Source organism: Netta rufina (assembly GCF_964035555.1).
Source record: "Netta rufina genome assembly, chromosome: 8".
Taxonomy (NCBI): domain Eukaryota; kingdom Metazoa; phylum Chordata; class Aves; order Anseriformes; family Anatidae; genus Netta; species Netta rufina.
The window spans coordinates 5,350,112-5,374,709 of NC_140131.1; the positions used below are offsets into that span (position 1 = coordinate 5,350,112).

At 49.2% G+C, this 24,598-nt stretch overlaps 3 protein-coding genes across 5 annotated transcripts in view; 2 read left to right on the plus strand and 1 right to left on the minus strand.

The window, feature by feature from the left end:
- Positions 1 to 6,077, plus strand: part of SSBP3 (single stranded DNA binding protein 3) — a 47,014-nt gene extending 40,937 nt beyond the window's left edge. For 2 of the 3 annotated variants that reach the window (XM_084291578.1, XM_084291579.1), the window contains 9 exons: positions 1,213 to 1,277; positions 1,418 to 1,466; positions 1,674 to 1,709; positions 1,955 to 2,009; positions 2,624 to 2,694; positions 3,184 to 3,262; positions 3,406 to 3,434; positions 3,587 to 3,688; positions 4,448 to 6,077. In XM_084291578.1, the coding sequence (XP_084147704.1) occupies positions 1,213 to 1,277; positions 1,418 to 1,466; positions 1,674 to 1,709; positions 1,955 to 2,009; positions 2,624 to 2,694; positions 3,184 to 3,262; positions 3,406 to 3,434; positions 3,587 to 3,688; positions 4,448 to 4,477 (516 nt within the window). In that variant the 3' untranslated portion in view covers positions 4,478 to 6,077. The remainder of the gene's footprint in view (positions 1 to 1,212; positions 1,278 to 1,417; positions 1,467 to 1,673; positions 1,710 to 1,954; positions 2,010 to 2,623; positions 2,695 to 3,183; positions 3,263 to 3,405; positions 3,435 to 3,586; positions 3,689 to 4,447) is intronic. The other variant, XM_084291580.1, reaches the window with a different exon arrangement.
- A 3,098-nt stretch (positions 6,078 to 9,175) lies between these two features.
- Positions 9,176 to 13,164, minus strand: MRPL37 (mitochondrial ribosomal protein L37). The gene is made up of 7 exons (XM_084290715.1): positions 12,757 to 13,164; positions 12,189 to 12,372; positions 11,544 to 11,659; positions 10,847 to 11,032; positions 10,446 to 10,603; positions 9,726 to 9,929; positions 9,176 to 9,390 (listed from the first exon to the last, which is right to left on the minus strand). Exons 1-7 carry the CDS (start codon positions 13,151 to 13,153, stop codon positions 9,313 to 9,315), a joined length of 1,323 nt encoding a protein of 440 aa, XP_084146841.1. The 5' UTR covers positions 13,154 to 13,164; the 3' UTR covers positions 9,176 to 9,312.
- A 1,241-nt stretch (positions 13,165 to 14,405) lies between these two features.
- CYB5RL (cytochrome b5 reductase like) lies at positions 14,406 to 24,182 on the plus strand (the record flags this gene model as incomplete). The annotated part of the gene is made up of 6 exons (XM_084290679.1): positions 14,406 to 14,582; positions 15,517 to 15,665; positions 16,877 to 16,964; positions 20,076 to 20,180; positions 22,138 to 22,341; positions 23,979 to 24,182. 6 exons carry the CDS (start codon positions 14,406 to 14,408, stop codon positions 24,180 to 24,182), a joined length of 927 nt encoding a protein of 308 aa, XP_084146805.1.
- Between the last annotated feature and the right edge of the window lie 416 nt (positions 24,183 to 24,598).

Below are 24,598 nucleotides of genomic sequence, written 5' to 3' on the forward strand. Positions count from 1 at the left end.
AAGGGGTTTGATGCTGCTATTCAGCGCAAATGGCTGGAATTTTGATCAATTAAGGCCTTGCTGGTAATTTGTTTGGGGAAACCCTTGCCTGCCTCCTCAAAACAAACTTTGTAGATGCCCGCAGCAGAGCAGCGCGTAAATCCGGGGAAAAGTCAACAGTGCTGAAGCAGGAGCTTGAAATTCGGCTTGGAAGGCTTGGGGGGCTGCGGACTAAGGAGCATCCAGCAGTCTCCCTCTGCTACCTGGGTGTTTTTGTTCTCTGAAGGGCAGAAATGCTGCCAAAAACGATGCTTCGCGGGGTGATTGACCCCGACGGAGGTGCGTTGAGGTCGATGGATGTGAGCGGAGCTTTGGGGTGTTGGGGGCACCCTGCTCCTGGGGGAAACCTCAGCCCAGGCAGCCAGCGAGCACCGCAGCTTCTTCCCAACCCAACACCTTCCTCATCTTCCTCCTCCTCCTCCTGCAGCCTCCCGGCGCTGCAGGGCACGGGGACCGCAGCACTCAGCTTTTCTCCCCAGCCCGTGTCCAGGCTGATCCTGCTTAAAAAAAAAAAAAAAAAAAAAAAAAAAGAATTACAGAAAATGAAAAACTACGTTTGGGAACAGGCTTGCTTAGTGGGGGAAGGCGGCGGCGCAGCTCTCCCAGCAGCAGCACCACGACCTAAATCAGGCAGCAGCGCGGCGCCCAGAGGGCAGGGAGCAGAGCGCGAACCAAATGGAGCGCGGCATTGGGGGATTCCTGTTCCTCCAGTGCCTTGGGCTGGGCTTTGTGCTGGTTCTGTGCTTACCAGATTAAGGGCGCTGATCTGAGGCTCCCCGGCCCCGCTGGAGGCCGAGCGGGACGAGAGATAAGCCGGGAGGGGAGCCCCGAGGGGCTGGGGGCTCGGGGGGCTCCCCGTGGCTGCAGACTGGCTGCGGGGGGTTTCAGCAGAGCCGTGCAGCCGGGGGAAAACAAACCCTGCTGCGTGCACTGCCTGGGAGCAGAGGAGCCTTGCCTTACTTCGGGTTTATTTTTAAATTTCTTTTATTTTCACGTTTTGGCTAGTCGCCCCTGCGTCCACATTTCTCAGCCCGGAATTTTCCTCGGCGTTCGTTTCCGCGAACTAACCCTCTCGTTCTGTTGTTTGTTTGTGTCTTTTTTTTTTTTCCCTTCTCTTTTCCTCTCCGCTTTCCCTTCTCGTTATGGTAGACTGATCCTTGGTTATCGTTGCAGAACTATGGCAGCGGCATGAGACCTCCGCCCAACTCGTTAGGCCCTGGCATGCCCGGAATTAACATGTAAGCCCCCGGCCCCACGCTGGGCACACGTGGCCGTGCCCTTTTGGTACCCAGGGCTCTACCCGGCCCCCCCCCGTGGCACGCAGGGCGATGGATGAAAGCAGAACTTTTGTTTTTTTTCTGTTTCCTTTTGTCTGCAGGGGGCCGGGAGCTGGCAGACCATGGCCCAACCCCAGCAGTGCTAACTCAGTGAGTATGCCCCGTCCTCCTACCTAAACAACAGCGGGGCTGCTCGGGAAGCGCCCCAAAAAAACGGGGCGTCCAACCTGGGGCTCGCTGGGTGCTTGGAGGAGCCTCCTCCTGGCCCTGGCGGGGCTCGGGTGCCCCGGAGCCTGCAGCTGTGTTGCTCCACGGCTGGTTTCCCGGTGCCTAAACCCCGCTCTTCTCTCCGTGTAGATCCCATACTCTTCTTCATCGCCTGGTACATACGTGGTGAGTCCGCCGCCGCTGGGTGGAGGTGGTGCACGTGGGGCAGCGGGTGGATTTGGGGCCGGGAGGGCTTTAGGAAGCGGGGGATATTCCCCCTTCTTGCTCAGATCCCCCGTTGTTGGTGCTGGGGGGAATCCAGAAGGCTTCAGAGCCGTGCTCGGCTCTGGGGGTGCCGTGTCGGGGGCGCGGGTGGGACAGGGCTGCGGAGCGGTGCCGGCACAGCTCACCCCAGCTCCATCTCTCCTCAGGGTCCTCCCGGCGGCGGCGGTCCTCCGGGGACACCCATCATGCCCAGCCCCGCAGGTAGGAGCCCAAACCCCGTCCCCAAAGCCAGCCCTGCCTCCCCCGGCCGGGTTTTTGGGGGGGGGGCTCGGTGCCACAGCTGCAGGGGAGGAGCTGCGGCGCAGGCTGCGGCTGCTCCTTCTCCTTCTGCATTTTGATGAGAAGCCCTGACCTACATTTCAGGCTGGGTCCTAACAAAACACCCCCGGCGCTTCCCTGCCCCGCTGTGCCCTGTCCCCTCGCAGCCGGGGCACCTCGCTGCCACCAGGCTCCCTCCCACCCCACCCGCCCAATATTTTGGGATATTCCTCTCTGCTTACACAGGTTCAGTGGGACTGGGGCTCGGGGAGGTTTCGGGGTGTGGAGCGACACACGGCCACGAATTTCTGCCCCGCGCACCCCCTGACAAGCCAGCCCCACGGTTCCCGGTTAGAAGTTGAATTATTTTTCACAGTTGAATTTCCGTGATTAAAAACTTTGTGGATCTTCATTAAATACAAATTAGCCAGAAAATGGTGGTACTTAGAGGGAATTTTAGGTGATAAAATACAAAAGAATGAGTTCAAGTGGCATGAGTTTGTTTTAATTAAGAAATGAATTAATCACCCGACTTACTGGGCTTCACTGTTCCACAGATTCAACAAATTCAAGTGACAACATCTACACAATGATTAATCCAGTACCGCCCGCAGGCAGCCGATCGAATGTAAGTCTGCTTTCTAATAATTTACATATCAGATACCATAACAAATCATAATTAACTTCATCAGTTGAGAGCAAAGCAGTTTAATTGATTTCAGCCATTTGTTACAAAACAGAAATAAAACAAACCATCAAAAAGCGATTAACTCTTTGGCGACTTTGTTCGGTTTTTGTGCTTACCGCGAGGGCGGCCATGGCAGCTGCACACCCCACGAGCCTGCGGGTTTTAGGGCATGTGGGTGACTGCAGGCCTTGTTCTTTGGGCATTTGGAGACAGCCCTCGGTGCTGGCACGGTGTTAGGGTTTGCACGCCGTGGTTTGGCCAAATATTATGGTCACGAGCCCCGAGAGGTGTCCCGCAGCCCTGGGAGGTGGCCACGTCCCTCCTCCAAGCCCAAATTGGACTGTGCTGCGGGGACGGGTCACCCGGAGCCGCCGTGGCCACCCCAATGTTGCTTTTGGGCTGACGTGGGTGTTGTTTTCTCATCCGCAGTTCCCGATGGGCCCCGGCTCTGACGGCCCCATGGGTGGTATGGGCGGCATGGAGCCCCATCACATGAACGGATCCTTAGGTGAGCGCCGCCTCCGCGCCCCGCGAGCCCCCACAGCTTCCAGACCCTGGGGGAAAAGCGGAAGGGAGGAGCGGGGCAGGAGGGAGCCGGGGCTGCGGGTGCACCTTCAACAAGGCTTTTCTCCTTTTGTCCCCACGCCACAGGGTCAGGAGACATAGATGGACTTCCAAAAGTAAGTGAGCTGCTGGGCGGCTGCGTGAGCCCTCTTCTCTCACCGGGCCTCGGGTGGGGACGGGAGCGGGGCCGGCGGGGCCGTGTCCCTGCCCCGTGGTGCTCTGGGGGCGCGGGGACCTGCTCACCGCCTCCCCGCTTCGTCTTCTGCAGAATTCTCCAAACAACATAAGTGGCATTAGCAATCCCCCGGGCACTCCAAGAGACGACGGGGAGCTGGGAGGCAACTTTCTCCATTCCTTCCAAAACGACAATGTGAGTCCCCCGGGGATGGGCGCGACTGCCGCTGGGTGCCCGGCCGCAGGCTGTGTGCCGGGGAGGCCGAATCCCTCCCTCCTCCTTTCTCCCTTTCTCACCCAGGCTTTGCTCTTTGCAAGCTGCTCCGGGACGAAAGGCGGGGGAGGAAGGGAGACATTGGGTGGGTGTGGGTGGGTGCAGGCTTGGGTGCTCCCAGGGTGGCGAGACGCAGGGGGAACAGAGGTGAGGAGGACACCAAGAGGCTCCTGCAGGATGGAGGCCAGCTGGGACAAGCAGCTCAGCTCCCTGCCTCCTCCCTGGAGCCGCTCGGGTTCCTCCAAACCAATTTAATGCCACGGGGTGGCCACCCCTTCCCTCTTTACCAGCGCAGGTGAGGGCACCAGGCTCACCCCGAGCACCTCGTGGCAGGCAGCCCGGTCGTGGCGCTGGCTCAGGCGCTGTGCCCGGGCCTCTCTCCTGCTTTCACCGTATTAGCATCGTGTACATGCGTGCATTTTAATTATTTTTTTTAATTGCTTCTTACCCCATACTGCTTTGGTTATTTTCTCCCTGGAAAGGCAAGTTACAGAGCACATTACGTCCTGAAAAATGAGAGTCTCGAGCACACTCTCCGTGTGATTTATTAGCTCCAATTACCTGGCTTTGTGGTTCTCACAAGCCCGAGTCCTGCTGCCGCGTCCCCGTCCCCAGCCGGAGCAGCGCGGTGCTCGGGTCCGGCCCGCCTGGCGTCTCACCCTGGCTTTGTCTCTCTTGCAGTATTCCCCCAGCATGACGATGAGTGTGTGATTTCCCTCCCCCTCCTCCTCTCCAGGATAAAGAGAGTCAGCTGCCGTTCGGAGGATCTCAAAGAATTATGCAAGAAGAAGCTAGGTGTATTGGCAGGGAGACGCGTGGCGGGGGCCAGAACCCCAGGTTTAGTTTCATGCAATAAAAAGGCTGAACTTTTTATTCCATAAAACATGAAGGACAAAACTTAAAATATTTCAAGACATGACAAGATCCTTCTTTGTGCAGAAGGGTTTATATATGTACATGACACTTCTTTTTGGAAACAAATGGAAGCCTCTAGCACCCAACTCCGATCTCTTTGCTTTGTTCTTTTAAATAAAGACAGAAACAGAACCCTGTTGTATGTTTGTGCCGTGCGACACCAGGAAGCTAGTCTAGATATGAAATCTCATGTTGTCTCTGTTGTAGTCATTTTTTAAATAAACTGGACAGTTTACAATGGTGGTTTTCGTTCAGAAGGCCTGTTTTTTTTGGATTTTGGTTTTTTCCTTTTTTTATTTTTTGGTTTTTGGTTGTTTTTTTTTTTTTTTGGTTGTTCGTTTGCAGCACAACGCTTCCTCCTCCAGTAACAAGATCTGCTTGTGGAAGAGACTCCACCACCTCATTATAAACTTGTTAATGCAGGTGACCCCTTACAGGATCACATCCTCGAATTAATTGTGATCTTACTCTCTGTGACTGTGGCATGCACTGTGTTAGTCTTTCCCCCCCTCTCAGAGTACAAGAAGAAATCTCTGCCCCTCCCTTCCCGAGAGTCCTTGAGCTGGTTCACTGCAAAATCAAATTTGACTTTTTTTTTTTTTTTTTTTTGAATCCACCGAAAGAAAGGAGAAAGAAAGGGTTAATCTGACCTGGGACTTTGAAACTGTGATCTCCAGCTAACTTTGGTTCTTTTGGGGGCTTTGTTTGCTTTTCGTCTTTTTGTTCCGTTTTGGTTTCTTTCCTCTTGAAGACGTGCTTTTGTCAGGGTTTCACTTCTCTTATGATTTGGAACTGGATGGAGATATTTTTTAAGGAATTATTGTTGTTAAAAAAAAAAAGAAAAAAAAAAATGTATCCTTGCTATTCTGTAGGCTCGCTCTGTCATAAGAAAATAAAAAAAAAAAAACTTAACGGGAAGCTCAGAAAAGCCCTCCCTGCTCCGGGGGAGGCGGCTGCCGAGCCGTGTGGAGGGAGGCTGGCGGAGGTCTGGGCTCTCTGTACATTACACTACCCCTGTAGTTGCTCTTTGTTTTTTCTCAAGCTCCATTTCTGCTCCATGTATATCATATTATGTAAAATATTATCTCCCTGGATTGACCCTTGTGCGGATTATTGAAAGCATTGTATCTTGTTTCAGTGTTTTTTCTTACCTTGTAGTCTGGTTCTGAAATACCGAGAGGGGAAAAAAAAAAAAAGAAAAAAAAAAAAAAGTAATTATTATACATTGTAGTTTGTGTACGATATTTGTTGATAATGTTTTATTAAAGGGATGTCTTTTTTCCGCACCCCTTCATTGAAATGTTTTTGGGAACATTTGGCTTGTTTTTATTATTCTGACTGCAAGACATGAGATGACAAAACTTTTTTTAGTGTGTAATACGAATTTTTTTAAATGTTTGCCTTCTTTTTCCTAGGCATTTTAATTGTGCTTTACCTGTAGAAAGTCGCTGGGTAGGGAGGGCGGGTGGGACGGGGGGGGGGCTGAGGGTGTCAGTCTCATAGTTACAGTCAGGTTAATATTTTAAAAGTAATGCTAAGAAATGACCGAATGAAGATTTGTTGCATCGCAAAATGCGCCCGTGGGCTCCAGAAGGGGTCAAAATTTTTTCTTTTTCCGCTTTCCATCTTGTTCAGGTTTTGTTTTGTTTTGTTTTGTTTTTCCTTTTTTTTTTTTTTTTTGTTCTGAAGCGAGGAAATGAAAGGACCGGTTTTAATGTATTTTAAAATGAATAGCTAAATTATTGTCTTCATTGGTATGGGATGGGTTTTTTTTTTGTTTTTTTTTTTTGAATGAAACGGTTCTCCCCCCTTCCCCCCCCCATGCTGTAATAAATATCGACATAAACATTTGACCCCGGTGCGCTGCAGTTTGTTCCTGGTGCTGGCGGCTCCTCGAGGAGCAGGCGCCGCGCGAGGCTCGGAGCCCAGCGGGGTGCTGGGGGCACGTTTTGGGGTGGGGGCGATCCAGGGCGAGATTTTGGGGCAGGATCGTGCTGTGTAGGTGCTGCGCTGGCAGCACAGCCCCTGGATTTAGACTGGAGACAGCCCGGAGAAGCTCAGCCGCCCGTGTCAGGCTCATACCTGGAGGTGTCCGGGCTGGGGCCGTGCATTCCTGTCCCTCTTGGAGGAAGCAAAGTTTGGCAACGTGGCCCCGTGGGTGTTTAGGGCTGGTGCACGCAGGGACCGGGGATTGTCACCGGGGACCGTGGTGCCAGCGGCAGGGCCCCTCCTGCCGGGTTTCAGGCTCATTTTGGTAAACACCGCACTGAGAACTCGCCACGTACCCTCCTTGACAGGCCTCCTGAGCCCGAGCTGAGGGATAATCGCCTCCCACCTCGGTTTTCACTAAATTAAAGGCGGGAGGAGGCTGTGAGCAAGCAGGGCTGCGGGTCGGGTCCAGGTGAGCCTGGGATTGTACCAGGTGAGAGCCAGGGGAAGGTGGTGGGGCAGAAATGCTCGCCTCGCACGGCACGAGGGATTCAGCCCACGAAATACTTGCTCTGCGTGCTGGATACCTGTTGGACTGCTGGCACAGGAGCTGGGCGAGTGGGAGCAGCCCAAAAAGGCTGGGGACAGCCTGGACAGTGTCACAGCAGGCATTAGCAGGAGGGCTGTGCCATCAGCCGCTCGGCCACCGGTGCTGTCACCACTTTATCCCTTGGCTGGCTCCATCAGCATGTCCGAAAGCACTCACGGAGGTGGCACAGGCCACAAATGTGGCTACCGGGGGCTGTGGTGGGGAATGGCCGTGTGGTTGTGCACATCCCTGTGCCCCTCCGGGCACCTCCGGGTCCCCCCGTCAGGCGCGAGCCGCCCCCTCCCCGCACGCTCTGCTCCCCGCCTGCCGCTCATTAAACGTTAATGGCCGCTTCTCGCTGAGGGAATGCCGCTCAGCTGCTGACGAGCCTTATAACTTATTGATGCCCACCCAGATGTGCCTCCCTGACCCGTCCGTCATCTTCCTCCTGCTCCCATCTCGCTTGCACCCGGCCCAGGAGCCCTGCGCTGCCCACCTTGAGTTCACCTCAAGTCATCTCAGGTGCGTTTCTGAGGCCTCTTGTGACCAAAGCCAGCACCTGAAGTGAGCTCATTCCACTTATGACTGCCCGATGTCTCATGGCCTCTGCCATTTTTCAAGCCGGCCGCACTCTGCCTTCGTCCATCCCTTGCTGTGCTCTGGCTTTGCCTCTGCGGAGTCCTGGAGAGGGCAGGATTCCAGCTTTGCTTAGCTCCCCTAACAGCCCTTGCTTTGTGGAGCGGTAAAAGCATCTAAAGGGGCTTTGGCTCTGTCCCATGAAGACCATCTTCAGCCTCCCACATCTACAGGCACGCAAGGTGCTCGGTTTCTTCAGCCCCTCTAACACCTCCAGTCTCTCAGCGTGTTTTGTCGGTGACCGGGGGCTGCTCGGGAATCCTGACGTGGCTGTGACCGCACCGCCGGCTGCGCAGCAGGGTCGCCGCCCTCAGACGGGCCCTGACCCAAGGCAGGAAGATGAGGGGAGGGCTCCAGCCCACGGGCTGCTCCCTGGAACTGTGCAGCAGGGTCCCTGCCACACAGCAGAGCCAACCTACGTGAAACTGAAAGGAAACGCCTTCAGAAACCACCATCCCCACACAGCACAACTATTAAAACGCGCTCCTAAATAACCGGGCAGAAATTACAGATTTAGGCAGATGAGCTGAAACGGGCAGCCCTCGCACAGGCAGAATTGTTTCTCTTTGAAGCATTTTGCCCCCAAGGACCGAGGGATTTTTTTAATTTAACTTAAGGGATGTATCCCAAGTCATTGCGTGCAACTGTTGATCTCGAGTGTGACTAGTGAAAATCTGTTTTCTGAAACCTGCAGCGTGGGGCTGCTTGATAGCCTGAGACGGGAACCCACAACTGGGATGTTGATCCAGATGGGCAGGCAGGATCACAAAGCACAGACCAGTCTCTGACACAGGATTCTGCAGCGATTATGAATTTCTTGGAAATGTGCTCTTCCCCGCCTTAAAATAGCGCAGGCTGTCCTGTGCCTTCCCATGTGCTGAAGGTGCAGAGCTGCAAAACATTTTACATTTGGTTGGAGCTAATTTAGCCTTCATTTTACAAAAAAAAAAAGAAAAAACACACTTAATCCTCCCATCTTAAAAAGAACGTGCTTCCTGCTCACTTCACTCTGGGTGGCAGGGAGAAATTCCTGTTTTTAGCAGCAAATACCCGTTACCAGGCACCAAAGTTTCATGCTACGTTCTACATCGCTTTCCCAAAATGGATGTTTCTTCATCAGTACCGGGAAGAGGTAAAAGAATTGTGGTTCTAAATTTGACAAAACAAGCCTGATGATTAAATAATTTGGGAACTAAGCTTTGGGCAGTCCGTGCAAGCACACGGAAGCAGAAGCTGTGCAAAGGACGCAGACAGGTTGTAGGCAGCAGGAGGACGCACTGGGTGACTCTAACCAGACACCAGAGGTAAGCCCCTCAAATGAAAACTTCTTCAGGCACAACTTTGTTTTTAAAAAAATTTATTTCAGTAGCAATATAATTTATTTTTGAACCAGTCCACCTTTCCTTAAATAAGTGATGGCTCTGGCAAAGAGAAGCAGCAGGTACAGTTGGTGAAGAGTCTTCTTTTGAGCTGAATTTCACACAGCGCCGTGCAGATACAGTGCCAGAAACTTCTTGAATGTTTCTGGCTGAACGCCATAGATTCCAGCGGGCTTCTGCAGAGGGAAGACACGGATGCTCAGTTTGCAGCGAAGTAATTAATGGAGACAAACAATGGCTTTAAACACACTCAAATAAGACTTCAAAGGGGGTAGCTTCCGAATCGTGCTCTCCCTCCCCAAACCGTTTGTGTGCGGGTACTTCCACTGGCGTAACACCTGCTTAAGGCTCTCCAGTCAGAACGGGGCCGGTGCCCGTGTCAGCTCCCTTCAGCTGGTTTAAAACCCGGGCCACAGCCTCCTGCCAGCTCCCAAACCTCTGGCAGAGGTGAGAGGGCTGTAATTCCAGGGCCGCTTCCCACCTCAGGGCTGTTTCGCCCCCGTTTGCTTACCGTAACAACTCTCTTCTTGACTTCTGGAACACACTGGGCTTTCTCATACAGGTTCTGATCAGAGTCAATCCAGACGAGGTTCTTTACGCCATCACTAGACACCAGGTCTGTTGTATTTAACTGGAACACCATGAACTGGAAGAGCTGGCCATCCGTGCCAACGCTCTGCACCACTATCGGCTGCTCCAAAACCTTGGGATCGTTCTAGGAAAGAGGGAGAACGTTTAAAAAGCCAGTTGCCACAAAAACTGTATGACTAGTTGCTGATTCTGCATCTTCTGCTTGGTTTAAAGCCAAGTTTTTAATAAATGTATTGTTACCTTGCCCAGAAAATTACTCTAGTCAAACAAGTTTTGAATGTAGATTTTGGATTTTAATTAAAATTCTTCCTTCAGCCTGCAATGAAGCATCAATTTGCATACCGAGCTGTGGGGTGGGTTCGAGTTCTACAGTTAAACCTACACCCTGCTGCCTACCTCTTACCGCTCCGGTGCATGTTACATCATGAACACGCTCGCTGCCGAGGTGGATTTTTGGATCAGCAGTAACCATACCTGAAGGTTGGTTTGACCCCCGGCGTGGGAAGCTACGCTACAGTGTCATCAGAGCAGATCTGACAACTCCTGTACGAGCCACGGCAAGGGAATTTCACAGCTCCTTCCCCTGGCTGCAGTGCTAGAGAAAGAAGAAAGCAGGAGAGCGGCCGTCTCCGGTACGTACCCCGTAGAGCACCCTTGCCTTCGCCAGCGCGTTGCCGAAAGCAAACATCAGCATTTTAGCACGGAGCTGTTCTGGTCTGAACCTGTCAGGGCGAACGTTGGCCGATTCCAGGAAATACAGAGTGTGAGGATGAGGGTACGGATAACCATCTTTGAAACCTGAACGGCAGATAAGCACGTCAGAAATCCCTCGGTACGAGACAACACGGCCAACGTTTTCTCCCATATCTTCAGGAACCGTTTGAGTAATCTGCCCGGGTTTTTCTCCACAGAACTGCCTAGGCCGGGGTAAACTTGCACACCCTGCACCCAGCTCCACTGCTCCCTTTCCCATCCACTCCCACAGACGTCTGGCACAAAGGCAAGGACAGACAGAAAATTGTTTTCCACTGCCAGACGTACCTGTGTCGTTGAGCTCTCTGTACACGTTCACTTCCTGAAGATCAATTGTAGGCGAGATGGGATAGAAGGTCTCCAGCACGTGCTCTTCGGTGGCCAGTATCTCCTCCTTGGAGGCTACTGGTGGTATCGGGGCCACGGAGTTCATGAGTATTCCATTCAGACCACGGACCTGAAGGAGAAAGGATTCTGGGGAGGGAAATTAGGCTGCATTCAAACGTCACTAAAACAACATCAGGGCAAGGTGTACGTTTCCTTTTGGTAACAGCATCCCAGTAAGTCTTTGTTCTGCAAGGCCCACTATCTCCCCCTCACCTCCAGACTAATCTTACATAGTAGCTCTGCTGCAGGCTCTTTTTCCAAAATAGCAGCGTTAATTACTAGCATTCATTTCTTAACTAAGCATATTTACGAAGACAACAGAACAGATTTGGATGCCAAAAATAAATAACCAGTTCTGAGACACTGCTTCTCTTCTCCCACTGTCATGTTGATGTTGTCTAACACCTTAATAACCTCCTTGGGGCACGTATCCTGTCACCATGCCTATCCTTACAGCACTATTTAAACCTGGAAGAATTGCTCAGTTCCAGAACTTGTTTCATTTTTTTCCAGGTCTTCAGCTTTCAAGCTAGTGGCTTTGTTACCCCTCTCACCTTAACCAAAAGAGCCAAAGGCTTCCACCCCAGCAGCAACCAACCTCTTTCCCACACAGCTGCAATCCTGTAGTTTCTAGCCAACATTCTTTTAGCCAGGGAAGGATACTTCATTGTCATTAACCGGCACAAATGTATCAAGTCTTCGAACAGCACAGGGCTTTAGAATAAGGAGAGAAAAAAAAAAAAAACAGTTACATAAAGTAAAAATATTATCATGGCAGGCAGATGCTGCTGGGACACGAATGCTATAGAACATTACTGTCTGTAAAATATATAATAGCATAACATTTCCAAATGGTTAACACAGATTTCAGACTAATACCCAACAAACCAGCCTGGTTCCAAGTTGGCAGAGGTAATGCTTACCATTAGTTATTTTTAAAAATGACATTCTGAATCAGCTAGAACTGTATCTCAAGCAGAAACAGAGACCTTGGCCTAAAAGGAGCTTTAATAGAGCGTATGTGTTTACATTGGTACTACCGTTGACATTCAGAACTGTGTTGTTTTGTTTTTTTTTTATAAGGTGACAGCCTTATACAAAGGCTCTGACAGTTTTGCACGGTAAGTGAATCTCTCAGCAGCAGATCCATGCATGAGCTTTCTTTGTAGTGTTAAAAACTCTGGTTCTTAAGCCATCTTCTTGGTGGTTTACACTAAAGCCATGCGCAGGACTGAGAACTTACCAATACTTTTCTCTCCTGGGAGCAACTTCTGTCGTCTCCCAGAGCCGCGCGTGCGCGATCGCACGGTGCACCGCCTCATCCTGGTCCTGGAGCTGGTGAGCGGGGTCATTGACGATGCTGAGCACCGACGGAGGCAAACCTTGCACCAGCTTTGTCTTGGTGAGCCACTGCGCTTGCCGAACCCCTGGAATCAGAGAACTGTTAAGGTTGGAAGGGAATTCCAAGAGCAGCTGGTCCAACCACCCCCTGCCACCAATGTCACCACCAAACCACGTCCCCAAGCACCACGTCCAACTCTCCTTGAACACCCACAGGGACGGTGGCACCACCACCTCCCTGGGCAACCCATCCCAGTGCCTGACTGCATTTTGTGAGGAGAAACATCTCCGAATTTCGACCCTGAGCCTCCCCTGGCACAATGTGATGCCATCCCCATTAGAAACACGGGCCTGTTACCGAGACCACTCGATGGCTTGGCAGGGGTTCTCAGCACGGCTTTTTAAGCGATAAACACAACATATTTCTTTGATTTTTGCACCGAGGGGGGCAGGCCAGGCGCTGCGGGTACCTTCCAGCATGCGGACCCGCTGGTGGCACACGAAGCAGCCGCGCTCCTTGCGCAGCGCCATGTCCTCATAACGCGGCCCGGGCGAGTGCCAGGGGTCGTGCCAGCCCCGCTGCCAGGCCGGGAAGCGGGGCCGGGCCAGGCCGGGCACCCGGTGCTGCCGGGCCTCGTAGGTGACCGTGTCCAGCTCCACCTGCTCGCGGACCGGCCGCCGCTCCGCCCTGCGGGACAGCACCTCCGGGGGCGGCCCGCGGGTGGTCCAGGGGGTGCGGGGCAGCGGCCCGCGGGGTCGGGGCGGCCCCGTGTGGGTGACGATGCCGCGGGGCCGCGGCCCGGCCCCCGCCGCCCGCCTCAGCGCCGCCGCCGCCGCCATCGCCTCAAGGGCCGCCGCCGCCGCCATCTTGTCGCCCTCAGGAGGGCGGGAGGGAGGCGGGGCGGCGCCTGCTGCCCGTGGTGAGTGACGGGGGAGGGAGCCAATGGGAGGTGAGCCCTGAGGGAGGTCAGCCAATGGCGCGGCGGAGGGGGCGGGAGGAAGGGCAGGTGCGGGGGTAAGTGAGGGGAGGGGGAGGGAGGGGGGAGAGGGGCTCGGGGCGGGGGGAGTTGCGGCCCCTCAGGGCAGCCCGAGCCCCCTGGGCGCCTGTAAAACCCCAGAGAACGCACAAAGCACAACAAACAAGCCGAGCCCCTGACTAACAGCGCCTTCCATCTTTGTTTCTGCCCGAATTTCCCCTCAAAAAGGCCCCTCGGGCAGTTTGTCTGAGCAAAACGCCCCCGCCGCGTCCCCAGCCTGAGCAATGGCCGCTCGCACCAAGCCCGGGTACACAAAGCTGGGCGCACGGCTGGTGATCCCCTGCCTTCCTCTTCTCCCCCCCAAAAAATCCAAATTATCATCCTTCTCGCGCAGGGGTGAGGATTAATTGATGCTTGCACAGGAGCTTGCAAATGAAGCTGCTCCGAGCGCTATAAGCGCGCTTTTCTCCAGCCTCGTCACCCGCGGCTTTATAATTTCCTCCAGACCTTTTGTTTAAGTGGTACCGGTGTAAACGTGCTGGGGATGCTGTGAAGCCGTTGTATAAAAATAACAGAGTCCCTGAGAGGTCGGCATCCCGATTGTTGTTGTAGGAGCGCTCGCCGGGTGTAGCTCTGTGTGGGCCAGGGGTAGGAGATGAAAATCACGCTGTGCGTGCTCCTTGCCTTTTCCTACGTGTCTACATTTAAAGCCAAATCTGCTTATAACCAAATTGTTTGTTCATTTGCCTGTGAATTTACTGTTTTCTTGTAGCTTCTTAGCTCTACAACCCACCTTCAGCTCCATGCCCCCCCCCCCGCTCCATTTTAAAGCCGTGCTCTGGCAGTGCTTGGGGTTGGCCAGCCCTTGTGGTGGACTGAGCTGCAGATTTTTGGGCCACTTTTTTTCTAGAAATCACCACCTCGGTGGCAGGACAGCAGAGGCAGCGGGCGCGTGAGCATGAAACAGAGCATTGCAGGCAGCAGTTCAGCTCACGGGTTTTCAGTTTTCTGCTTCCCCTGAGACACGCACGCAAGATGCTCGAGAGAGATTTCGCTGTCCTTCTCCAAGTAACACTCAGCTGATGGGCACGTGCTTCTCTCCATCCCGCTGTTTGTGATGCAAGGCTTGTGTTTTGCAGACAATGAGTGGAAATGAGGATGAGTGGCTGGCTCTCAAGCCCCAAGAACCTTCTCCATCCCAGTGCTGTGGCAGCGGCTGCAAACCCTGCATTTACGATGTATATGAGAAGGAGCTTGCACGATGGGAAAGGGCCAAAGCAAAGCAAGACAAAAGCCTCCTCACAGAAGAGAAGGAGCAGGTCAATTTGTCTTCGTCGTGTCCTGGGGCCAGCGCTTTGATCATACAGTTGCTAGCGAGTGAGGCTGTGGTGGTGGGTGAGGGACGCAGCGACAGATTAAAGCAGTGTCTTAAGACTGAAAATGCAGTTCCCCAAATCAGCCTTTCCAGACCCGCTCCCCCTGCCTGCTCTCCCTCCTGTAATGTGATTTTCCCAGTGTCGGGTTCGCCCTGGTGTCTCGTTACAGCCCTGGGTCTGCAGCTTCTGCCAGGCCATGTGCTGCCCCCAGGCAGCCAGAGCAAACCTCTGTGAAAAGTGGGAAACGGGGGGAAGATGCAAAGAATCACCATTTTCACTGCTGATGGTTTCCTCGCAGAAGTTCCACTTTCCTGACCTTTTTTTTGTCTTTTCCTGTTATTATCCCTTATTTGAGAATGAAAAAGCTTGCATTGTGCGTGGCCTGGTATTCAAATAGTTGTCTTCAGAGTGTAATTTCAAGCTTGTCAGAGCCCTGTTACGTAAGATTTACTGTGCTGGGTCAAGCAAAAATGTTCAGTGTTGAAACAGCTAACGGTATTTCCTATTCCGAATGGTCATCAGTAGGTTTCCAAGTTGCCCCCAAAGCAGTGCTCAGCTCTTTTAGCAGTATTATTTCTGTTTGTTTCCAGACAGGAGAAAATGAGTGCAGTGAGTCATAATAAGATGACCTTGCTGTAAGGTGTAAAAATGTAATTTTAAAGGGGGGGAATCCAAGATCCCAAAGTGCATACTGCAGAACATCGTAATGAATCAGCAGAGAGCTGAAATTTGCACTGGGCCCTAGCATTTAATATGAGCTCTTCTGGAGTCCTGAGTATCTCAGGCACTAAATTAGCATACACGTTTGCTTCCAAAGAAAAATGAAATAATAAAAGACACCATCTAACCAAGTAATTATTTATTGTTGTTCTTGCAGAGCAATAATTCAGAACTAAATCCAGATACATTTACTGCATTCAACATAAGCTCAGTGGAGCAGCTAACAGAGGACACCTACCAGTACAAATTTGAATTACCGGGAAATAGCAGTCTGCGATTGAGTTTAGGACAACATATCGTGTTAAGGTATTGTTCTCTGTGCTAGTTAAACAGTCTGCATTATGTAACCTAATATATAGGGTTTTGTCAATAGACAAAGCCTGCATACCAGGCAAATCATAATTTCTATAGCTCCATGATGATACAGATGAAAGGCCTCGTGAGCTCATTAGTTCTACTAATTTTATGGTAAAAGCCATTCCAAAGCTGTATTTTTCTTCAGCATTATCCTTGCATCGGTGGGTCAGAAAGAACTAGGTGTGATTAAGAAAATCCATTTGCAGAAAGAAAGAGTCAAAGAATAGATGTTACAACAGATGATTTACTCCAGCGTGTTGGAAAGCAGACAATGAGCTGCTCTAACCCCAGGGCTCAGTATTTTAGGGTCTGTATCTTGGGGTAACTCAGCACCCACGGTGTTATTTCTGATGTCCAGGCATCTCCCGATTTCTAGAAAAACAGCCCTCCTGTGTAGCTTACTGCTTGCCAGAAAGGGGTCACTTGGGAAAAGTTTATGTCTCTCTCAGCCATCTGTGGTGATCATTGCCAGTTAGAAAAAGTCGTGTTATGATGCCATTGATCTGTATCTGTTGACGTTATTTGTACGTTAACAGCTGATGTATACAGCTGGCTGGCTGCTGAAAGTACATGCTTCCCATTCCGCCCTCTCTCCTAATGCAGCCGAGGAAAGGGTTTGCTCACGTCAGTCAATTAACACAGTCGGTAGTGAAGAGCAATGTGGATACATTCTATGGAAAGGGAAGACTTACATGGTAATACAGTCTATATTGACAGGAGCTCAGTTTAAGGCTGTGCCCTAAATTTCATTAGTTAATTGCCAGATGCTGTCCAACCACAGAAAGAAAGGTACACCCCAGCCCAAAAGGGATAGCACACTTACCAAGAAAGCATTTTCTCTCCCCTTTCCCGCTCTTGCTCACTGAACTGTTTCTCATAAAACATCTCAAGCCTCCTTCCACGGATGTGTCCGAGAGCTGAGCGTGGGGTACAGATGGGGCCAGCACCAGGAAAACAATAGATGCATTTAGAAGTTATGTCCCCCATCGATTTGTACCTCTCACAGGGAAATGTTTTGCATCTGTGCACAGGCTGGGCCATTGGGAAGAGGATCTGCTGCCTCCCTCAGCCTTGCCTCATCTCCCCGGGGGAAAGCACAAGTGTTGGTAATACCTGTCAGTGACACGAGTTACAGTGGCTTCCTATATTTCTCTTCTCAGAGGAGAGGTGAACGGTTTGGAGGTCCAGCGAGCCTACACCCCGATTAGCCCAAGGAATGCAGAAGGTTACTTTGAAGTTTTAGTGAAAGTAAGTAAGTCTATACAATATAGATTAGAGTGGAAGGTGCCAGGGACGGTGTTTTCTTTTAGGAACCAAGCACACTGTCAGTACTTCAAGTGAGACTGTCAAATCCCTCATGGGCTGCTTCTGTGTTGTTTTGAAGCAGTTGTGCTTTGCTGATAAAAATTGCTTTTTCTTTTCTTTTTTTTTTCTTTTTTTTTTTTTTTTTTTCTCCCACAAAACTGAAAGCAGAAGAAGGTGACACACAAACAACTGCTTTGCAGCATAAGCCCTGCAAAGCATTTGAGAGAGCCTCTCGGGAGCCTTGCGGTTGCCAGTGTGGAAAGAGGAAAGAGGTGCCCATTCCACCTCCATGACTTCATTCTGCCTTTTCAATCTGTCTTTGAAATCACACCCAGTAGTCCGCCCAGTTGAGCCACTGATTTTGGAGAGTCTTTGCCCAGCCCTTACTCTCCCTGCTTTATTTTGCATTAAGGACACTCCTCATAAAAAGCTTTCATTTTGGTGAAAAATATGGGAAGAAAACGGGCAGCTGTGCCTGGTGTGCAGGCTCTGGAGCTGCCTGCAGTCTGAGAAGTGTCCCCTTGAGTTCGAAAGGATTTTATAGGAGAACTTGGTTGGAAAATTGTCTGAATAAAGTCTGCAGGGCCCTTATAAATAGTCATTTTGTGTGGCGAATATCAAATTGAAGAGGATTTTTCTGATATTGTATTTGTATGTCACTAGTGATTCCTCAGGGCAGACGCAGACTTTAGTATAGGTGTGAAAGTCTGAGAGCTGAGCGTCCCGGGTGGCTTGCACAAAATGACCATTTGTCCTCTGCCTGTCCTCCAGGATTTCACATTTTGGAGGTCTATTATGCATTGTATGTTCAAGCGCAAGCCCTGTTCTTTAGAAATGTGTACAGCTTGTATAAGACACCTGTGGGAGGGTCCTTTCACCATTCTTGTGGCAATTGGTGTGTGGTAGGGGAGAGAAACGTTGCATTTGAGTTGTATTAATAGGATACATTCACAAGATGACTGTGAAATTTCATGTATACTTGCTTATTACTCACAGGTTTTGCATTTCAATAATAATAGTAATGATTGTAATGATACCTTTCCTTTATATAGAACCTTTCATCCCAAAGGGAGCTATAGTTACTCTCTGGCAGTGACAAAAGAGGTTGGTAACACCCAGTGTAAAGCAGCCATTTTTATAACTCTCTCTGTAGGTTGTGGTGTATTTCACACTATTCAGGCAATTTTGGAAAGTACTATATTATTATTATTACTATGCAATCCAAGCACTGTTCAAACCCTCTGTCTCCTGTTATTATAGCATTGCATTTGTGATACTACAGTTAAGTGTGAGGGAGTTGCCATTTACAGAGCATAACCCTCTTTTTGAGTGATTTTATAATGCTAGGGTTTCTCTCCATGTAAAACTGGGTGTAGAAGTTTTCCCCCAGGAGATAATTATTTTTTTTTCTTTTTGTTTAGAAAAATTCATTTTAAACCCACTCAATCACTTCTCACTTCAATTTTTGGAAATAATTTTGGTGAAAGAAGGGTTGTTTTAGTTACCATTGCCATGGTCCGTTGGGAACAGGCCATAAGGTGGGGCTGACTTTTCTCCATTTGTCTTGGGTTTCCATGTATGGTTGAAGAAGGTGAGCATCAAACACCGTTCCGTTGATGCCACTGCACACTCTTTGCATGAGACTAAGTGCCAACCCAGAGTCCTCAGAATGTAAAACATTTCTGACAGTAACTCAGAGCCTGGATGTATGTATATGATGCATTTACATTTTGAATCTAACAACCAGTGCAAATAGATCTTAATGGCTAAAGTATCTTATTTGAGGTTGTTACAAGGGGAAGAGTATCCGTGCTCTTTATTAGCCAGCATTGCTTGCAAGCACAGACACACGCTTGCTGTCTCACTTTTTCTTAGCTGCTTTGTGGTTCACCAGTTTTGTTTGCCTGCAGTGCTGCTTGGTGGCCAGCCAAGGCACTGAGGTGTGGAGCTGGGCTTCTGTCCAGTGTGCGTGCAGAAAACACCCCAAAATACCTTTCTCTCAGGTGATGTGGGCTGGAGACTTTGAAGGCTTGTATCGCATCCCATCTTCTGCCCTCCGGTTGTGCGGCTCTTCCTCAGGCTTATCAGTGGCATCACCTCTGTGCGAGACCAGTTGTCTGCCACATGTCGTTCTCCAGCCAGACCACATAAAGTGTGGCCATTCCTTTGTGCATATTCATTCTCATCAACCATAAAGTCATTGTACAAATAGGACACACACAGAGAGCGAGCAAGAGAGCACATTACATCCAGCAACAAGGCTGCTTGGATAAGCCCTTCATTTTTCAGCATCTCCTTGCTTCTCTTTTTCTTGCAGGCACTGACCCTTTCTCATCAGTCACAAGTGAAGCTCGCATTCCTGTGGGGAAAAAGCCTCGATAATGTGTTTTTTTTTTTTTTTTTTTTTTTTTTTTTTTTTTGTGCTTGGTAGAAAGTGAAGCTTTTTTTCACCAATGTTTTTCTTCTGCAAGGCCCACATTAACATACATTTTTTTTTGACATGTGGAGGCATCCCTTAGCATCCAGATGATCTGTTCTGAAAACAGAGCTTTACAAATGAGAAACCTGACTTTGGGTCACTAATTGTATCAACACAGCATTTGGGAGACCGAAATAAAGGAAGAGCTATGCAGTGTTTATATAACTATCAGTACCCAGAGGGCATTTCCAGATCCCATACCCTGAGATCTGGAGAACACTTGAAGACTTGGACTGTGCTTTGCATTCAAGACACTCTTCTCTGTGTGCTTTGTAAGCAAGAACTCTGATAAGCTTTTTCCAGTTTTGGAAATTCAGACTGCATGAGAGTGGGTTGTGTTTACATTATAGTCAAGCTGGAATGGATCCAATATGATTTAATTTAAATGTCTTTGTTTGGGGTATAACTTTGAATTATTTTTTCAAATAGAGCGATCTTTCTTTCTTTTTAAATGCAAGAAATGTTTTTTGCCCCCTTCTCGTTTAAATGTAGATAACTTTATAATTGACTTTAAGCTGGGAAACTTTCCAGCAGAGTATAATTATTCTTTTCTTTTGTGCAATGTTTTTTATTAGTGCTATGAAGCTGGGCTAATGTCACAATACATAAAAACTTGGAAAAAAGGAGACACGGTCTTTTGGCGTGGGCCGTTCGGAGGGTTCCCATATCGACCTAATAAGGTTAGTTTCCTAAGAGGCATTGGATGTTTCAGCTTGTGGCAGCTCACTTTGTTTAATACTCCAAAGGGAAGACATCAATTTGATTACTGTTTTCATGATTATTTTAGGGACTTCCTGGGTTATTGTACGGTGCTACAGCATTAGCAGTCAGCTGGAGAAAGCAGACCTTATTGAACTGCAGCATATTTAAGGAGGAAGAGGAGAGGGAGGTGGGTGGGAGACTGGAAAATTAGCAAGGCTGTCTGTTCATCACTTGCATTAAACGTTCTGGATTTGTTTAAGAAAGGGAACTTATTCTGCACCAGCGATGAGTGCAGATTGGTTTTGCCGTGTTTGAACCACGTTGCTGTTTTGTGACTGAGCACGAGTGAAGAAGAGATGTTGATCTTCTTCTCTCCTGGGTGTTCCCTGAACTACAGCAGCTCCAGTGAGGTGTCACGTCACCCAACCACTCTGCAAATGCTGATCCTATCTACTGATACCAGGCTCTCTGCAAAGAAGGGCAGATCCAGTTTCAGGGGAAGGCTTCTCACACAGACTAATTTCGTTACTAAATTCTGACCTTTCAAATGAGAAGCAGAATCGAAACATTGGTCATTAGGATCCCAAAGCCCCATTTCTTCTTGTTCTTTCTTTTCTTCTTCTTCTATTTTTTTTTTTTTTTTTTAACCAGCAGAAATAGGGCTGTAAAATCCCAGTGGCCAAGCTCCATGCAGAGCAATTGTGTTCTGCTTCCTGAAATAGTGTCCCTGCTGTGTTAGGCTACTGTTCACTTCTGTTCCTAAAAGCTTCCAGATCATTTGGGACAGAGCACAGCAGCCATGCCTAGAAGTGGGTGCATTCAGGGGCTGGCTGGGTGATCCTTGTATGTGCAGTGTACAAAGCACCTGAGCAATCCTTGAAACAGCTTGCTGTGGAAGAACCGTTAATATTTATGAATTATAACAAAGGTCCTGAATATAAATTTCTGAGTAAAATTCCTTTTTTTTTTTTTCCCTTCCCTCTATTTGCTGCCCATAGCATAGGATTTAGATTCAGGCAGATCAAAGCCATTCGAAATAAACTGCCCCCAAAGCAGCCCCTGAGCAGCAGCCCCTTCCCACCAGCAGCCTTCTCCAGGAGGCTGCTGACTGTCAGGATAGGTGAGCATCCAAACTGCAGAGCCTGTTTCATGGCAAGGTGGTCAAACTTCAGGCCTGACCTTCCGAGATCTTACAGACCGTGCGTTCACACTGGCTCTGACTAATTAATGGTTTGTATAGCACAAAGGAAGTCATTTCACATTCAGATGGATGTGTGCATGAGAGATGTGTTCAAGCTCTCAGTGAAGTTGGTAGGAGTTGGACCAGTTCCTGTCTGTAGCAAATCCATCTGGACGCTGTTCGTGCTGATAGCTTCTCTGCTATATGTAGTCGCACTCCACATCTTGAAGCCCTCTGGCTTCCAGCACCCCGTCAGACTTTGGCTGTAGAGGGCTGGGGTTACCAAATCCCTGGCTGTGATGAACAGGGCAGGCGTAAGATGGTTTAGGAGGGAGGACCCCAAAGCACAGGGTTAAGACCCACTTCTGGGATTGGTGCACTGGTAGGTGAAGTGCTGGGAACCAGCACCCTCCTGCCTGCATGTCAACCCACAGTGGGTCAGCACAGTGTACAGCTGAACTGAAACTGAAATATAAATGACCTGGAATGAAGGCTAAAGTTATAAATGTTTATATTTGGATATAATCCAGTTTCATTAAGTTTGGTATATAAAAATCATGCAAATGCTGTCTGTACTACTCGATGGATTTTGTAGAAAAATGCATTCTGAGATTTGCATTTACCAGTTCATGCCCTGGTACCTGATGTGGTCTCTCTGTTGGGACCCTTTACCAGTGTGGCAGAAGGAGGAACTGGCAATGAGCACGTTTGTTTCCAGCCACAATGGTTAACTCAAAATTCTGTTTTGTTGTTAGCACGGAGAACTCCTCATGCTGGCTTCTGGCACTGGCCTCGCACCAATGCTTCCCATTCTCCAATCCATAACAGATGATGAAGAGGATGAAACTTTTGTAACTCTTGTTGGCTGCTTCCGTACATTTGAAACAATTTATTTGAAACCTCTTCTCCGGGATCTGGCTCGGTACTGGAACATCAGAATATTTTATGTCCTAAGCCAGGTAAGTAAATGGATATGAAGTGGATTTATGTGAGGGTTCTGTCAGCTGGACAAACCTTTTCTGTCAGTGATCTTAATTCTTTCCCAGTCATCAAGGCTACTTTGTGATCTAGCAGCTGCTGTTCTTAAATCTACTAAATATTCTCATGCTGCTAGCAGTCTGAAGAATTACAGGGAAGCAACCATTGCTGCTTGTCCCTCTTTGACCCCCTCAGTAGCCCTTCTGTTGGCAAGGACCCACTGATTCATAGTCACCATTGACCATTTCCCCCCACTTCAGACAGTTGTTGCTGCACCTAAGCATTTACGCAAAGAAAACTTGACTCTGGGAGACTCGCAGCAAATAAACTATTTCTTTTTTCCTAATACCAGTGCCTTAGTCTGTCCTTATCTTCCATTCATTGCTCATGGCTACATCTCTCTTCTTCTAGGATGTTAGCACCAACTTCCCAGCAATTATTTTTCCCAGCTGACCCATTTTCAAACTTTTTAAAGTTGCGTCCCACTCTCTAAAATTATTTTCTACTCCAAATCCATGGGATGAGGGCATACCTCTCTCAGTGGTCTTATGATTTGAGCAGTCGTTTTCATTTTCATTTGGTCCCAAAGTTGCCTGTGTTCTGCACAGATTTGGTAGTTGAAAATTATTTCCCTCAGAAATGAGGATTCATTGCAGGGAGGATATAGAAAGAATTATTTATGCTAAGGGAATGAATCCCATTGCATTTTTAGCTCCTCAGATGAATCATTTTTTGTATCTCATGGTGGATCTGCCTCATACATTATGTTCCACATATGGCCTTGGCAAGTTGAAATTAGGTATAGAGAAAAGTACTTGTGACTTAGGCATCCCCTCAGCCGTTCTGTAGGAGTGTAATCAGCAATTGTCTCTGGTGACACAGGTTAGGTACCCTTTTCAGGACGGTGCTTTCTCAAGAGCCTGAGGAGGTCTTGAAATTCAACCCAGGGAAGGGCAAGAAAGCCTTCTGACCCCTGTCAACACAGCCTGCACATGTACATCTCTCCCTTTTGTCTCTTCTCTTAACGGGTTTGTTAAGAGAAAGCTCTGAGTGGTGCATCTTCCTTTTTAGGATTATATGTGCCTGTCCCAGTGTTTCACTCTGCTGCCAGAGTGAGTACTGCTCCCATCACATCTCAACACTTCCATATCTAATTAATAGCAGGGGGGTCCTGCTGGATCTGACATTTCTCACGGGATCAGTGCCGTGTCTGCAGCAGGGCTGGCTTCCTTTTGGTTGCTTTGGTCAAGGGAGATGGGACTGAAAGAGGCTTGGGAATGGAAGAGGCAATGGGGAGGAGTAGTCTTGGGACTTAGGACTGGGGAATAGAGAAGGCATGGTGGGAAGTGGTTCCCAAAGGAGAAGGTTCCGCAGTGCTTCTTGGCAGTAGTTACACTTTGGTTTTGTTCAGTCCCCTCTGAATTGGTGGCCAGATCCAGTGGCAGGGAAGGATTTAATCTGGGCTTTGCAAGAGTAAAACAGCTCTTGGAATGGGTCATTTCTACCCAAATGGAGTCACAAGGGTGAAAAATATCCTGTGGGGAAGAGGGAGACTTGGCTGTAAGCAATTGGCTGTCCTTTTCACTGTGGCACACTCCAAAGCTTTTTGCCTTTTCAGGAAACGTCACTGGAAAAACTTCCTTGGAGCTATCAGGAAAACACGTACACTGGTCGCCTAAATGAAGACTTGATGAAGACGATAATAAATTCCTGTCGAAGAAAGCCATTCGTATTAATTTGTGGCTCTCCTGCATTCAGTGAGGATATGAAGAGATATCTGAAAGCTGCAGGGATTGAAGAAAATTCCTGTTTTGTCTTTTAACAGGATATTCCAGACCTAAGGAACCTCAGGCCAAGCCTTGGACATCCTTGTTTCAAGATGTAGTTTATTGAGGTGACTGATTTTGAGCAGAGATCCTTGTGCATATACTTTCATAGGCCTTTGGCCCAAATATTTGCCTCCATTATGATTCTCAATCTTGAGAGTGTTTTAAGGATCGGGTGGCCTTCCAGAATGACTGCTGCAACCACCCAGATGTCAGGGGACAGCATACTCATTTCAATAGAAGTCTTCACATGCAATTTTGAGAGAGATCTCTTAAGGGTACTAAGAAACATCCAACTATAGAGCTCTGCTGTAATATGAAGACTAATGATGTGCTTTGAAATCCATGTTAGTCTGCAGTGGCATTGTGCCCTGTTAAATGTACCCTGGGGAGATTTAACCCTCGGGGAGAA